The sequence below is a fragment of the Rhinoraja longicauda genome, chromosome 14 (assembly GCF_053455715.1).
Source record: "Rhinoraja longicauda isolate Sanriku21f chromosome 14, sRhiLon1.1, whole genome shotgun sequence".
Taxonomy (NCBI): Eukaryota; Metazoa; Chordata; class Chondrichthyes; order Rajiformes; family Arhynchobatidae; genus Rhinoraja; species Rhinoraja longicauda.
In genome coordinates, this window is record NC_135966.1 from 29,918,590 (window position 1) to 29,934,194 (window position 15,605).

General features: G+C 40.3%; 1 protein-coding gene across 2 annotated transcripts in view; it reads left to right on the forward strand.

Moving 5' to 3' along the window:
* Positions 1–9,673, forward strand: part of LOC144599870 (lateral signaling target protein 2 homolog) — an 83,251-nt gene extending 73,578 nt beyond the window's left edge. For both annotated transcript variants that reach the window (XM_078411138.1, XM_078411137.1), the window contains 6 exons: positions 29–820; positions 1,786–1,937; positions 4,876–4,995; positions 5,528–5,632; positions 5,992–6,095; positions 8,139–9,673. In XM_078411138.1, coding sequence (XP_078267264.1) covers positions 29–820; positions 1,786–1,937; positions 4,876–4,995; positions 5,528–5,632; positions 5,992–6,095; positions 8,139–8,270 — 1,405 coding nt within the window. In that variant the 3' untranslated portion in view covers positions 8,271–9,673. The remainder of the gene's footprint in view (positions 1–28; positions 821–1,785; positions 1,938–4,875; positions 4,996–5,527; positions 5,633–5,991; positions 6,096–8,138) is intronic.
* Positions 9,674–15,605: the final 5,932 nt, after the last annotated feature.

Genomic DNA, 15,605 nt, shown 5'->3' on the forward strand with positions numbered 1-15,605 from the left:
TTAGCTCAATTTTCTATTTGATTCCCAGGGACTTGCTTTATGTCCTCACAGAAGAAGAATTCTCTCTATTGGAGAAGAGCCTATGTGCAGCAGAATCTGAGGATTTCTTCAATCCCCACACAGTGTTTCCCAGTCTTCCATCTCTTCACAACTCCACATTGCATCGTGACATTCTTGATCAACCACTGCATGCTGGTGATGTATCACCTATTTGCCATGATGCAGTGGAACATGGCCATCAACCACCTAATGAACTATATTGCTACCAGTCTACCTCAGATGCATCCAATTCGGGCAAGCAAACCCCAAATGAAATACAACATCCTTTGGAAGGTTCTAATTTTATACTTAATAGAGATAATGAAATGTGGGGACAAAATTTTGAATGGACTGTGAATGTTGGTACACAGGTGGATACACAGAATCAAAACAGGATCAACTTTACAGATAGTCCCAGGTCATCTTTATCTACTTCCAATGACAGCCTGACTGATTCCAGTAACATGCAGTGCTGTTGTGTTGCAGTCAATAATTCTCATTCAGACACTGAACATCCAGAGTTCCTTGATGGGCTTGAAACAATGGGAGCATCCAGAATGACTACCATCCAAGCTCTGAATTCTCCAGATGAGTGCCATGTGCCAACAACTTCTGAACAAGATTATGTTTCTCATTTCTTAAATGCCGATTGTCCTGGTGAGCACACTGAAATACACAAACCTGGGGCTGCTTCATTTCTTGGAGCAAGTCCAGAACAGAACACCCATAATATCATCTCAAATATTCTGGGGACTGAAGATTTACACAGGAATAACAGCAGGTGAGCGGTTGGAGATTTAGGAAGTTATTCTTGAAATGGCTAATTGTATTTGTGGATAGCTCAAAAACAATGTTAAGTTTAGATCAAGCTTTTTGACATGAATAGTTGGATATAACCATAGATTTTTTTTGTGGAAACTTTCAACTGCAATAAATCAGTTTTATTTTTTTTTGTCTCAATCTAGTTTACTTTTGCAATGTGTTTTGGACTGTGATTAGTAAAATGATATAATGCACCAAATAACTGCTTTGTTGTACAGTACAAACCAGATACCAATTTCACATCTGGTTACAACAGAAATTTCTCTTGGTGGTAGGAATCGGATGGAATATTTACTGTATTTTCTAAAGTTTCATAACGAACAATGTTTTGGGCATGTTTCCTGAGGTTTTACCATCAAACGTAAAGCCGCTAAATTACCGTGAGTTTTGGTCAGAATTTCTTTTGCAATCCACCCAATTATCAAGAACCAAGATCAAATTCTGACCATTTTTAATGCCCTTTCTATCTATAAAATGTGAAATTTATTAGGAATTGATGGACTACTTTGTCACTGAAAAGAATAATACAAGAGATACCCACTCACTCCCCAATCACCCCAATCCTGTTACCCCCAACCGGGTGGTTGAAAATCCTAGAAAACAACCTATATTAAGATTTTCTGTAATTGAAAGCCATGTCATCTCCAAATATATCAAGAAACCCGAGTTTAAAAATGAACATTTTGTGCTGATATATTACTTGCCCCCAAGTTTCATGGGAGTGAATTTTATTCAATTTTTAAATTTTTGGATAGTGATTTGTGAATTCTGAAAAGGCAAATAAAATGCGGGGTCGCGTATACCAGATTGTAGTCCATCCTTTAACAATGTGGAATAAATTCTTCAGTTGGTGGAACAGATTAATAATTACCATGTTATAACTCTGGAGGTCCACTGTATTCACCGTGTGTGCTTTGCTGGCAGATCTTCTTTAGGAGAAAATGAGTCTCGTGTTACAGATTTGGAAATGGAAAGGCGAGCAATACAAATAGTGCAAGCCTTTGTAAGAGAGGAAATACGATCACGGTACCAGAACAGTAATGACATGCTTCATCGGCTCTTTGTCTGTATCTCAGGTATGTTGCTCCTTGGGCTTGCCTCTAGGTTTGGGACAAAAGTTAACTACAAAGTGTTTTAATTCAGGAGTGGGACGCTAGCAATAATGTTTGGTGCAGTATTCAAATTTGTTTTGTTTTTTCATGCTCCTCTTTCCACTGACCTGAATATTTCTGCACATTGAATGATGGAAAACCTGAAGTTGGCTTATGGACTTCCCAGTAAGGGTGATGGGAAGGGAATCTAGTTATTCAGTGTAGGGAAGGAGGCTGTGCTTTCCCCACTGGTGAGGCTGGGGTGGTAAGAGAAATTATGTTCCAGTCCCACCAAGACCAGAAGAATTTGATAAATCTGGTAATTCATGATGAAATGAAATCTAAATTAAATCTAATACTCAAACCAAGCCAGCTCACTTTAATTATACACTACCTCATGCACCCTTCGACTACATTCTTAATTGACTGTTAATTCCCTCAGGGCAGTTGGGGATGAGCTATTAATAGAGTGAAAGCAATGTTTATTAAAGCAAATGTGCTCTGATGGAATGGATCCTGTAAATGTACCTTTTCAGTCAGAAGCCCAAGCAAAGAATACTTGGCCTCTGATATGGAGACACAAACTGCAAATGCTGGAATCTTGAGCAAAACACCGTGCTGGAGGAACTCAGTGGGTCAGGCAGCATCTATGGAGAGAATGGACAAATGACGCCGCCCGTCTGACTGACAGTAGTAGAGACAGAATGCTGGAAAAGAGGTGACGGGAGAAAACCTAGCAACTCATAGGTGGATACAGTTGAGAGGGGCTTTGATTGCTGGATGGGTGGAGTAAGTGACAAAGGCTAAAAATGGAGGCAAACGGTGTTGGATAATGAGGAGTGAAATTTAAAGCTAGAGGGAGAGATATAGGTAGAAGTAAAAGCAAAATGGGGGACTTGGGGATGGGAGAGGAATGTATGAAGGTGAGGCAAGGAATAGGTTGACCACAGAGGTCAGAGATGATATGAGAAATGGGGCGCATTGGAGTGGGTGGAGTGTGTCCAGGAAAGAGGGGGCTAGGGGGATAATATCACAATTCAATGTTCAGAAGATACCCAAGCAGAATACAAGTTCCTGTGCCTCCAATTTGTGCGTGGCGTCACTCTGACAATGGTTGGACTGGGAATGGGAAGGAGAACTGAAATGGTTAGCAATCGGGAGATCCAGCAGACATTGGCAATGGTGTAAGTGTTCAAAACAGTTGCCTCGTTTACACTTGGTCTTGCCAATGTAAAGGAGACCACATCGCAAGATCAAATGCAGTAGATGAGGTTTTAAAATGCACGTTAACCCTGTATATCACCAGGAAGAATGGCAGGATACCTGGGTGGAAATGATGGAGAAGATGTAGGACCAAGTGTTACGTCTCCTGCAGTTGTACTTGGGGAGGGGTTGGATGGGAACAGATGAGTTAACCAAGAAGTTAGAGTAGTCTCTGCAGAAAGTAATGGGGGTGGAAACGTGTGACTGGTGGGAAGATCACTTTCAAAGTAGCAGGAACGTCAGAGAATGAAGTGTTGGATGCAGAGACTGATGGGGTGAAAGGCGAGGGCCTGGGGAACTCCATCCTTGATCCATTTGGGGGAAGAAGGAGCAAGACCACTGCCATGACACATGATTCACAGGTGAGGGCTCCATCCACGAGCAAGGAGGAGAAACCCCATTTACTGAAGAAAGAAGATATCTCTATCCTAGAGTGGAAAGCCTAGTCTTGGGTGCCCACAGCCTCACCGTTCACCATTAAGCAATATCCGGCTGCTCTGGTTTTCTCCCACATCCCAAAGACTTGCGGGTTGTTAGGTTAATTGCCCCCTCTAAAATTGTGTGCAGGGAGTGGATGCAAAAGTGTGACGGGCTGATAGTGGCGATGTGGGCCATAGGGCCTGTTTCCATGCTGTATTTTTCGCTCCATCAAAACCACCATATACTTTGCCAATGTCAAGGAAAATAGGGCAGGCATGTGCAATGTAGCATCGATGTCAATACCCCATCTTCTGGTGCTTGCAACGTTGTCATTTGTTGCCACTTTGGGCGTCTGTCCCGGGCAACAGAATCTGCAGTTCTTGCTTTTATGCATTTTCTAAGTGCAATGTTGCCCTTTGCCTCTATAGTCATCCAGTGATTTGTTTTAACATTTACAGCATATACTTTAGAATTTTAACTAATTTCATATCACAATGTTTTTTAACCTCCAGATTTTCTATTGTTTTTGCATCTGATATTGGTGCTCAAGAATACAATTCTAGCTTAAAGTACCTTTATTTTAACTTTTTTACTTGATCAGGGAGATCAAGGTTGGATTTGCCAATCCCAACAAGTCAATCCCAACAAATCTTGCAGCTTTTTGTTTCCGTAGCTAAATTGGTGGCCAGGGGAAATGTCCATGGTTATTATAAATATGGAATTAATAAGTCTCCAGTAAGATCACGTGTATGAACCTTAACCAGGTTAAGGTTGGAAATGGAAATTAAGGCAATTTGGCGAAGATAGCTTGGTGGTAATCAAAATGGTAGGATGTGACTAGAATTTATACTGGGGCTGCAATTGCTTGCCATAGTTATAAATTAAGGATATTTGAACAGAAAAGCCCATGGAGTTCATCGGTGTCAAAAAAGTGAGCAATATTACAAATGGTGTGGATGGCAACAATAAACTAAAAGTATGATCGGAAGAGTAAGTGGACAAAATTGGCGTACATAGAAACTGAGCGATCACTCTGCACCTCAAAAAGAAAATGGGTCTTAAAAGACAGTGAAGACTAGGTGGCATATTCGCTTTAAGAGATGTTAGTAAGATCTGAAGAAAGAACTATAAAAATCACTAAGATCCTTTTTGTTGGCCGTGTGGATGTAACAAAAGTACTGGACTGGTTCTGAATGTACCTATAATTCATATATCAAAGTTATCATTCTGTTTGGAACAGGTGTAGCAGATCAACTTCAGACCAACTTTGCAGGAGACCTGCGGCGGATTCTAAAGACTGTTTTCGAAATTGTGACGGCTAGACCAGAAATAAATGATGACATCGTGGAAAAGGAAGAAGGTATAGTGGATTTCATCTGGCAGTTACATGGTCTGTTCCTATTGGAGTCTTCTGTAGAATTATTGCAACGGTTAGGTGCAAACCAAGTGCACTTCACAGCTCAATTCTCAATTATGTTTGTGATTTAATTAAGACCACAGGCTGCAAATTATAAAATTAAATTCAGTTTCTGCATCAAACTTCATGCTGAAAGAGTGAAATCCTTTTTTTTAACAATGTGCTCCATCTGTTGGCAAGAGAGCAAAAATGGGTATCCTAGAAGTAGCCATAAAGAAGGCCTCACAGATGATGTCCTGGCATTACCTCCATGCTCCCACTGGGCAGCTAGAGATGCAGTGAGGAGATTGTTGTATCTTTTGCAGCCTGAGCATATTTGTCGGAATCATTCACAGAAAAACCATGCCTTGGGTTCCAAAACTTTATATCTTAAATCCTACGTGTGTCTTGTATCGTAATTTATTGAAAGAAAAAACAATGTTTTAAGCTTGATAGAAATTCATTGAATAGTGCAATTGTTATTTGTATTTTGCAGCAGAGGAGCACTTTAATACAGAACCCTCCTTGGAAGATTGTGTACTATGTCAGGAGTCCCATACTCCATCTAGAGCTCCCAATTTAAACAACACTAAATCAGAAGGTATGGTAAATAGCCATTCAACAGGTAAAATTGCCATAAGCTTATATTAATCATTTCCAATTTGATGGTGATAATATTTTTATTGACGGGCACATTTTGATTACTGGGTGAAATTGCATTCCTGAATTTCATCCAAGTTTGATGCAATTAATTGATTATGCAAGTATTATAAATGTGTAGGAAATAATCACCATATATAGATGTCAATAAAATCATTACCCTTTGAAAATCATCCGTTGACAGATCCTTGGGGGGGGAAATATTCCAATGCTGCTTTTTGTTTCATTGTTTTCCAAGTCAGGGAAAAGTTGTTATAATTGGAGTAAACCTGGAAATAATTGCTTTTCCTTTCTCTACAGTGCCTCCTGAGTGGGTTGCTGACTCTGCCTGCAACCAATGCATGTCTTGCAAAGCACCATTTACAATTATCAGGAGACGTCATCACTGCAGGAACTGTGGAAAGGTATGGGATTTGACCTATAGAATTAGGATCAGGCTTTGGTTGTGGTGAACAGTAACAAATAGTTCAATTTTGTATTTTAACTGGCTTCAGCCATTGTTCCACACACAAGGCAGACATGCAATTTCACAATCTCAATCTCTGCATATCCCAAGCCTATTGAGCTAAATCATGTTTACCTGCAACTGATGATTTCCAGGGAACTATTGGCTCACTGCCAATTCATATACAGTATGTCACAAACTTATGCATGTGCATGTTGAAACATCGAATGTCCTGACGTTTATGGTGAAGGTAAATCGGATCTCTTTCCTCAACCTCCACCAGTGGACTGGTGTGACAAATGGTGACACCTTCAAGTTAAATAGGTTTGCAAACTCTGCAGGGGAAAAAGCAAGTATATCATATCATATATATACAGCCGGAAACAGGCCTTTTCGGCCCTCCAAGTCCGTGCCGCCCAGTGATCCCCGTACATTAACACTATCCTACACCCACTAGGGACAATTTTTACATTTACCCAGCCAATTAACCTACATACCTGTACGTCTTTGGAGTGTGGGAGGAAACCGAAGATCTCGGAGAAAACCCACGCAGGTCACGGGGAGAACGTACAAACTCCTTACAGTGCAGCACCCGTAGTCAGAATCGAACCTGAGTCTCCGGCGCTGCATTCGCTGTAAAGCAGCAGCTCTACCGCTGCGCTACCGTGCCGCCCTTTGGTTTTTTTCTTTAGTCTTTACCATTATTTTCTGTTACAATTATTTTTGAATGATGTAGATATTTGAATAGTTTTTAAATAATCTGTCAGACAGTTCAAAAGCTTTTGACTAGTGATTTCCTTCAGACTGTCTCGGTCAGGCCTTCAGTATGCCGGTTACTTGCTCTTTGTGGGATTGTCTCTCGGGTGTGGGATATCAGCTTGTTCCGATCTCAATATTTAGGAATGGCGAATCTCTGCAACAAGCAGGGTCTGCTGGATCAGTCCATAACTACATGCAAAGCACTTTTGTAATGTGGTTATTAAATGAAGTGTTCAGTTGCATATAACTCTCTCGCCTCAACCTTGCAGCCATTGTACTGCAATATGGAAACAGAATCTTTAGCCCATTGAGTCCATGCTGAGTATCACACTCCAATCCTACGCAAATCCCATTTTATCCACCACCCACCTGGAGGCGAGGGGGAATTTGCAGTGTCAGGATGTGGGATGTTGGAGGAAACCCTCCAGAGCAGCTGGAGGAAACATTTTTGGTCACAGGAAAAATGTGTAGACCCCACACAGACAACACCGGAAGAACCCAGGTCACTGGAACTACAAGGCAGCTGCTCAACTGGTAGTGCCACTGTGTTTCTTAATCTTTCTTACTCCAAGTTTCTCTAGTTTATCCTCATGACTGACCTCCCTGATATATAATTTGACCCATTTGTTTCTCAAGAATTTCTGTCTTGTTGCTGCCATCTAGAAGATCTTGGTCTTGGTCTTATTACAATAAGGAGACTATAGGCCTGGGCTACTTTGCTCTTGGCTATAAATTCTCAAACTCTGAATGCTGTGACTCAAACTGATCATGTAATGTTTACGTTGGAAGCTAGAATTCGAAGCTTTTGATTTTTTAATGGAACAAATCTTAAATCTCAATCCAGAATACTATACCTGAATGCTTTTTAGTCAGAATTTAAAAATAAAATAATCACCTATTGCAATTTAGTGGTCATCCATTTTCCCCTCTTTTCTAGTGTAAATGTTACCCATTAAATTTGTGAACAACAAACTGCTGTGGGAACTTGGAGGGCCAGGCAGTATCTGTGGAAGGGAAAAAACAGATGCCGACAGGCCTGTTCAGTTCCTCCAGCAGTTTTTTGCCCCAAATTTCAGCATCTGCAGTTTCTTGTGTCTGCCTTTTATTCAAGTCGCATTTCTATTGCATGAATTCAATTAAATTTGTGCATAGAGAGATTTGGTAAGGAAAATGCTGTCCTTTTCTCATTGTAGTGTTTTACTGTCAGGGGAAGCTCAGCCTCCACAATTTGGTTTTGTTTCAGATCTTTTGCTCTCGCTGTTCCTCCCAATCGGCTCCACTACCTTGGTACGGACAGATGAAGCCGGTCCGTGTCTGCTCACATTGTTACACATTCCACCTCACTTCCTGCTACTCCAGCACATCTGCCTCTTAGACTGGTGTTAAAAAACCTGACAGATTTGCAAAGAGAAGAACTCTGGATTAAACCATAAGCAATTTGGTTCCTGACAGGAAAACCAACCTAAGATGAACTTGACCTCAAGCAATCTAATTTCTCGGGTCCAATTTTGTTGTGCAAACCAATGTTTTAAGTCTGATTGCAATGCAAATCTATAAAGAACAGCTGATGTGTATTATTTCTGGAGTATATGGCATAAAAAGTGTAACTGGGCTGACTTAATGACAACTGTGTCAATTATTTCTTCCCATGTGGTAAAAGGAATCTGAAATTATTTTGTAGTTTTAAGGGAAGGGTTCACCATGGAGCCTAAATTTACAACAATAATATAAAATATAAGTTGTTGATTTAATGATGCAAAAGCTGAAATGCCTAAAATGCAAGACAATCAAATAAGCAATTGGGGAGGAAAATATCAAATCTTCCTGAAGTTAAGTGTTATCTTTTGTTACAACTTTGGTTTTGATGGGTATACGGTGATCTATCTGGATACTTGGGTATTATTACAATTTGCGGAAAAACAAAGTGGACTGCTGAACTCTGATTAAAATCGTTAGAACAAGATACTGCAAAACCAGGCAGTAAGTGGCAATGCTTTGATGCCTGCAAAATGGTCTTTGGTGCTCTACAGGAAGAAATGTTAGTAAGAAGTGATTACAGGAAGAAATTTTGGTATGTTTATTGATTATCTGGAGCAAAAATCAAAAATATGTATGATTTTTTTCCTTTACTCCTGTAATTTTTGTCCAATTTTCAGTAACCTAATTGTTATTTCTGAATATTTTTGAGCCCCAAAATTAGAAGGTCACTACTGGTTTGCTCATTAATTTGTAATTTATCTGGGAACTTGGCTGTTTGTTATTTGCATAATGTAATATTTGTGTACATTATATACAATTACTCTTGGCATCTTTCAACTAACTAACTCTCCAGTGAGGCACCTAAAACACTAATGAATAGCTTTAACTATTTACTGATATAACAAACCCCAATAGTTAACTGTACATTATTCAACATTTTAAATGAATGCCTTTGAGATGCTCCACTCATTTACAGATTATGGATGTAATTATTGCAGAATAATACTTTGGGACATGTTTTCAAAAATTGTCAGGTTGACAATGCCAGTTTTCCAAAAGGGAAATGTGGACTGAATTTAAAAAGCTGAGCTTTGCACACATCCCAAATGTTTACGGATCAATTCTGGAAACAGCTGAATAATTTACTTTGCACTAGCTAGTGTTTAAATTTAGGATTGTTTGTAATTATTGATTTAATGCATATTAAATTAATTTGATGCAATATCCTATATAATGCTGTTTAAAAATATACTGCAATTATATTGGATTTAATTGTGGTGTATAAATCATTTGATCTGAAACTTGGGAAAATTGAATACTCTTTATGGAAAAATGCACTTTAATACATGAAAAAAAAAATTAAAACTTGGGTACATTTTCAAATTTGAGTAAATTGACTTTTTTTTAAATGATTTTTGGTCAGTGAAAATTGAATCTGCAAACAGTCTTCAAAACCAAACGGTATTGGTTTATTATCATGTGTACTGAGAGAAGCTTTGTGCACTCCAGTGAAATCGTATTTATACTTGTTGTGTGCCATGACTAGCCTCTCCAAGCACCTCATGATGGCAGATGTCAGAGGGACCAGTTTGCAGTCATTAAGGCACACGACCTTGCTTTTCTTTTGACACTGGAATAATGGTGGTCATCCTAAAGCAGATGGGAATCTCAGAATGGAGTTGGAAGAGGTCAGGTTATCTGTGAATACTCCTGCCAGCTGCTCCACAAAGGTCCTGAGGATGCAGCCTGAGACTCCATCTGTGCCTGTTGCTTGCAATAGCTTCACTTTTGGAAAGACTGATCTGACATCTCATGGTGACTTTATGTGCATGGAACCTAATACAGAACTGTCACCCAAGATTGGGGGCAATCTTATTCTCTTTAATTATCTATATTGCCATACATATACCTAGGGGCCTGATGTTACATGGGTTTAGTGAAATTCCTTCTCCATTTAAGTATTATTTGAGCTCCTAATTCAAGGCAGCCAGTAGTTTAAGGATCTAACCTACAATAAATGACTTGCCTAAAAAAGGTGAACGCTCTGTTGCTCTAAGTAACATCATTATAATAAAATAAATTCATAATCTCAAGCAAAATAAATTGTTTTAACTCAGCATTTTGCCTCATGCTAATAGTATTTTCTTTCATGGTTTTGTTGTTTTATATGAAATAAATAGTTTTTCCATCTTTCAAATAAAGCAAGTGGTCACAAGACTTTAACTTTCAACTTTTGCCATGATATTTTCAGTTTACTCATCACCTTGGATTGTGGATGTTTCAAACATGACCATTTTATAAAACCAGCTGCATGGCATCTTAGTGCTTTGTCCGCCTTAACCTCTGCACAAGTTAGCCCCTTGACTTTATTCATTCCATCCTCGACTGATATGAAGTGCAAACATTGGAGCAAGATTTTAAGGTTCGATGTAGGAAGAAACTGCAGATGCTGGTTTAAACCGATGGTAGACACTAAAACCTGGAGTAACACAGCAGGTCAGACAGCATCTCTGGAGAAAAGGAATAGGTGACCTTATTCGGATTGAGAGTCGGGGACAGGGAAGCAAGAGATATAGATGGCAATATTGGAGAGATATTGAAAAAACTAATGAAAAATATGCAAAAAAGCAATCATAAAGTGAAGAGACCAAGGAGCTGGTTACTGACTTCAGAAAAAGAGATGGAGTATATGCCCCAGTCAGAGTTAACAGTGCTGAAATGGCATTAGTTGAGAGTTTCTAGTTCCTAGACCTAAATTTCACCAACAATTAGACCCTGACCAACCACAGGCCAAGCTATGGCCAAGCAAACACACCGATGCCTCCAGTTCCTCAAAAGACTAAGAAGGTTTGGTATGTCATTGAAGACACCTGTCAACTTCTGCAGATGCACAGTAGAAAGCATATTAAAATGCATCATAACTTGCTTTGTCCATGTCCATCTGAAGTTGTGGATGCAGCCTAGTCCATCACACAACCAGCCTTCCCCTCCACTGCACCATTGACTCCATCTGCAGTTCATGGCGCCTCGGGGGAGAAAAACATCATCAGGGATCATTTCCACATGGGGTCATTCCCTCTTCTCCCATCTCCGGTTGAGCAGAAGATATAAAAACTTGAAAGCATATACCAGGTACAGACCTTTCTTCCACTTTCAGGAACAGCTGCTTTCCCGCTGTTATCAAAATGCAGCACAGTCTCTCAAAAGCTTGCGGCATAGTCCCAATCTCCCAACCTAACTCGTCATGGCCCTAGCACTTGTTATCTGCACTTTCTCTGCAGCTATAATACTTTGGTATTTTTCTCTTTACTTTGTGTAGAGCTTGATTGTACTCGTGTATAGAATTACTTGACTGGATTGGATACAAACTACATTTTTTCACTATCTTGTACATGTGATGAAAAGCAGTACCATTATCGTTAAATGGCAAAATCAAAACCATATGGTGTAAAACTTGATGGTTAAGCCAATTGAATGTGTACATTTAAAAGGGTGTGCCTGTGTACATGCCGATGAGGTTAGTGGCTAAATGAGGGCAGGTACAGGTTTATAAGAAGAATTATTCGCACTTTTTTCTTTAATTTAAACAATTGTTTTTAATGCCTTTTCCATAATCTGGCTCCTGCTGTTGTGGTGAGCATGGAGGGAATGGAACTTGCCTCCCACAGCCCTGGCACTGCCTAGAGTTTTGAGTGATTTTTTTGACCATCTGATCCATTTCAGGGCCCTCTACAGAGTGTCTGGACAACAACAACAACCAACTGGATTGAAGAACTCCCATTAAGGAATACAAATTTAATCCAAGAAATATAAATTTAAAACGTGTACAGAAAGCAAAATAGATTTTGACAAAATATTTTATTTTTAAATGACTTTTTAAACAAAAAAACTCCAATATGAAATTCCTAGAGGAATTGTACTTATAGTAAATTATCAAGTTTTGAGGCAGCAATTGCAGCTGTTTGACTTTAAAAGTTCTCTTATTTCCAAGCAGAGAAGCATTATATGTTTCCAAGAATGATTTAGTGAGTAACTAGGCGTTGGCAGCTTTGTGCCCTATACTGAGCTCTCAGCAAAATATTGCTACAGCCCAGCTTGTGCAGGAGCAGACTAAATCCAACTGCACCGTGTGGATTCCTGCATTCACTGGGACCAACATGTACTGAAAATTGGAGGCTGATTTGTATCTTGCAACAACTGTGCTGCCAACCATACTGTTATTGCCAGCACTAAATTCAGTCCGTTACGGGAGTGTGGTATAGGGATCAGAGGGACAGAGTTAACGTGTAAAATTACTCCAAAACAGAGAGGGGAGAATGGATGGTGGAAGAGGTATGGGAGTTGGTGAAGGGGAGATGTGGATGGCTTTGGCATGAAGAAATTGATGTTAGCCCAAATTTCTTAATCTTGTAAATGGTTGTGAACATTACACTAGATTACCACAGAAACACTACAAGAACCTTCCCAGGGCTTCCATTATTTCCCCCTTCCTATTCCCAGTTGACATGATTTCCTGCTGTTTAATTTGCTGTCTGGGTTTGATGTGAAACAAGATATTTGTTTTCCTGGTGTTAAGGTCTCTGTTGAAAAGATGCACAAGTTTAGTGCAAGATGTATATCTACTTCCACTATCCTGCTGGTGGCACAGCTGACTTTACTGTGATACTCCACTGCAAGGAACGCACTATATCTTAGAATTCATATTTACACAGATAATTTACCTGTTTTATTGTTTATGATAATACTCCATTCATGGTTTGCACATCAATTTAACAGTACTTGTGGGCCTGAGCTATAGGCAGAGGTTGGGCAGACTATACTTTCTTCCTTGGAGCACTAGAGGCTGAGTGGTGATCTTATCGAGGTGTATAAAATCATGAGGGCCATAGATAGGGCCAATGCACAGGGTGTCTTTTTGCCCAGGTTAGGGGAATCAAGAAGTAGAAGTTCAGTGGTACTTTATTTGTCACATGCACTGAGGTTCATTTTTGTATGCAGTTCAGTACAAGTATCACTACACTTAAGCACTTGGAGCTGGGCCAAGCAGAGCCACGGGGTCCTCCGCTGCCGCACCACCGCTGCAAGTCACATCTGGTCCATACACTCGGCCTCTTGGAGTGGCGCCCGGTCCAGCTGAGCACCAGACTGTTGCAGGGCCTCCAGCAGACCACTCCACCATCGAGGTCGTGTACTCCCTCTCACAGCCAGTCTGCTTACTGAACCTCTGTCTAACTCCATCATGTCTGGGTGAGCCAGGCCTTCCGAGCGGATTCTCGGAGAGTGAGTCCATCGACCACGGCGGGCCTGTTTCAATGCTGTATCTTTTAATTCGATCAATAATGATTGAATGTCAGCTCATGGAGCAGTAGCATTGAATTTCCTATTAATTTTCCATTTACTATTCTTCCTGCATTTTGATCAATTACATCCCCCCTCTCCCCATTAAGGGCAATTTCAGTTGCCATTTAAGCTGCCAACTGTATATCGTTGGGATGTGGGAGGAAACCAGAGATAACCCACAATATCATAGGAAGAATGTGCAAACTCCACCCAATGAGCATCAGATTGAATGCCAGATGAATGAAGCGGAGTTGGCAGCAGTACAAGTTGTAGCGTTGTGCCAGTTGGACATCAAGAAACCAGTTTCTCACTAGTATTTCAAGAACCTATTGGCAATCTTGAAATTAGGACAAAGTCATTTATGACACAAATCACAACGTACTAATTGAAGAGCAAACAAGAACTGCCGATATTGAAAACACAACAGATCAGACGGCACTTGTTGGGAGAGAAAGTGGGTGGGAGGAGAATAGAAAAGTATGAGGCTCATAAATAGGGTAGATAGAACCTTTATCCCGGGGTGGATATGTCAAAGACTCGACCGCATAGCTCTGAGGTCAGAGGAGCGAAGTTTAAAGGAAATGTGGGAAGGAAGTTTTTGTTTTACAGAGTGATGGATGCCTGGAACTGACTGCCAAGGGTGGTGGTGGTGGAGGCAAATATAATTGTGGTGTTTAAAAGACCTGGCCACTTCTCTTTTGACACCTCTCACTTTCTCCAAGTTAAAGGTATAGCCAGGGGCACTCACATGGGCCCAAGCTATGGCTGCTTTATTGTTTGTTGCGTCGTACAGTCCTTGTTTCAGTGTATACAGGCACAATCCCTCATCTCTTTCTCCACTGCATCAACGTCTGCACCCCTGCAGAACTCGTTGATTCATTAACTTTATCAGACTTTCACCCTATTCTCAAGTTCACTCTGCCTGTCTCTGACACTTTTCCCCTTTCTTGAACTCTCTGTCACCATCACAGGGACAGACTATCAATTAACAAACCCACTGACATCTGCTCCCAAGATGAAGCTTTCCATTCTCAGCCATCCAGCATGCTCGCCCTCTCCTCTGCACATGCTGATTGAGCAGGAACATATGAAATACAGGTAGTAATTGAGTCCTGTACACTTCACCATTCATGATGGTCATGGCTGATCTTTTACATCAGCACCATTCTCCTGCTCTACGCTACGTCTCTTAATGTCTAAACATAAATGTGTCTTAATATACTCAGCAGTTGAACCTTGCACATGCCTTGTAGATTGAGAGTACCAAAGATACTTCCCCTGATTTGAAACCTTGTCCCCTGATTCTCGTCAGCGCAGTCAGAAGAAATGCCATTGTAAAATATTATGAAAAAGGTTGTATGTCATTTTGTTTTTTCTCTTTGGAAATGGAATTACATAGCACTACATCTGCACATCTCAGGCATTTTCTTCTCAAAAAATATTTTTGGATCTTTGGAGAACAATAGAAACAAAGTACTTGTGTAAGGGGTTTCTGCGCCGAGCTTTCGCCCGACCTAAGGTCCCCGTGCCTTGCTCTGATCCCTTGACCAGGCCGTGCACACTGGTTCCCCGTGAGTGGTTCGACCCACTCACCCCTTACGGTTCTAGACACTGGACTTAGATGCAGGAGCTCTTATTGTGCAGAAAAATTCAACCAGACCAGATTTGAAAACCAGGGTTTAAATGAAAAGGCTTTTATTCAGCACTTGGGACTATTGTCCATGAATACTTATACAGTTCTATAATACATGTCTATAAAACACATACCGAATCACACGAATACTTATAACTATGAATCATAAAACACACACAGTTCTATAAGACATATACACGACTGTAAGATGGGGAACGTACGACACATCGCAAAATTGACCAACACACACTCTTTTAC